Source organism: Phytophthora infestans, genomic scaffold (assembly GCF_000142945.1).
Source record: "Phytophthora infestans T30-4 supercont1.18 genomic scaffold, whole genome shotgun sequence".
NCBI classification, from domain to species: Eukaryota; Oomycota; class Peronosporomycetes; order Peronosporales; family Peronosporaceae; genus Phytophthora; species Phytophthora infestans.
The window spans coordinates 2,029,656-2,030,327 of record NW_003303741.1 but is presented as its reverse complement, the minus strand read 5'-3'; the positions used below and the strand labels follow the sequence as shown (position 1 = coordinate 2,030,327).

Sequence of the window (672 nt, the reverse complement as noted above, 5' to 3'; positions counted from 1 at the left end):
CGGAGCATCGCTCTGGTTTTCTTGAGCTTGCAGCCGACCCTCTCTTCGCGGAAGTCGTTGCACCCGAGCTGTGCAACTGCGCGCTTTGTCACTCGTTGCCGCATCACCAACGCGCACTTCGCTTCGAGGATATGCAAGCTGGGGCTTGAACATATTTGACGGGGAAATTATATTATAAGGGTAACAAATCTGACGGGGTTTTGAATTTCAGTGCGCACTTTTTGAGTTTGACTGTTGACTTTGTGAATAACGCCGTACAAAGGTGTATAATCATAAGGTGTACAAGCAGTTAGAAAAGAAAGGAGCATTTTAACGCTCCGTGGAGGTAGCGTTAGAAGCAGCAGGAGGCACGGACGTCACAGCCGAGGCTTTGTGGTGTTGCAGCAGCCGGAGCCATGTTCTGCATAAAAAGAGCAAGAACCATCATAGCAATCACACATTTAAAACAAGGTCTTCACGCAGTTGTATACACAACTAAAAGCAGGGACGTACCGTTGATGAAGCTTGGCCTTCGCTACTGAGCCAAAAGGCGACACGGTGAGCTTCGTCAAGACCGCGGGGCGACTTGGACATGACGCTGAAAACGCAGGCACCACGCCGTTCGGCTTTGCCCAGGTTCGAGGTGCGGTGGGGGCATTTGTGGTGTCGGGAAACGCCCAAAATCGAAGCCAT

General features: G+C 51.0%; 1 protein-coding gene across 1 annotated transcript; it reads right to left on the bottom strand.

Moving 5' to 3' along the window:
* Positions 1-331: 331 nt before the first annotated feature.
* PITG_10569 (uncharacterized protein) lies at positions 332-672 on the bottom strand (the record flags this gene model as incomplete). Its single annotated transcript, XM_002902296.1, has 2 exons — positions 332-400; positions 493-672. 2 exons carry the CDS (start codon positions 670-672, stop codon positions 332-334), a joined length of 249 nt encoding a protein of 82 aa, XP_002902342.1.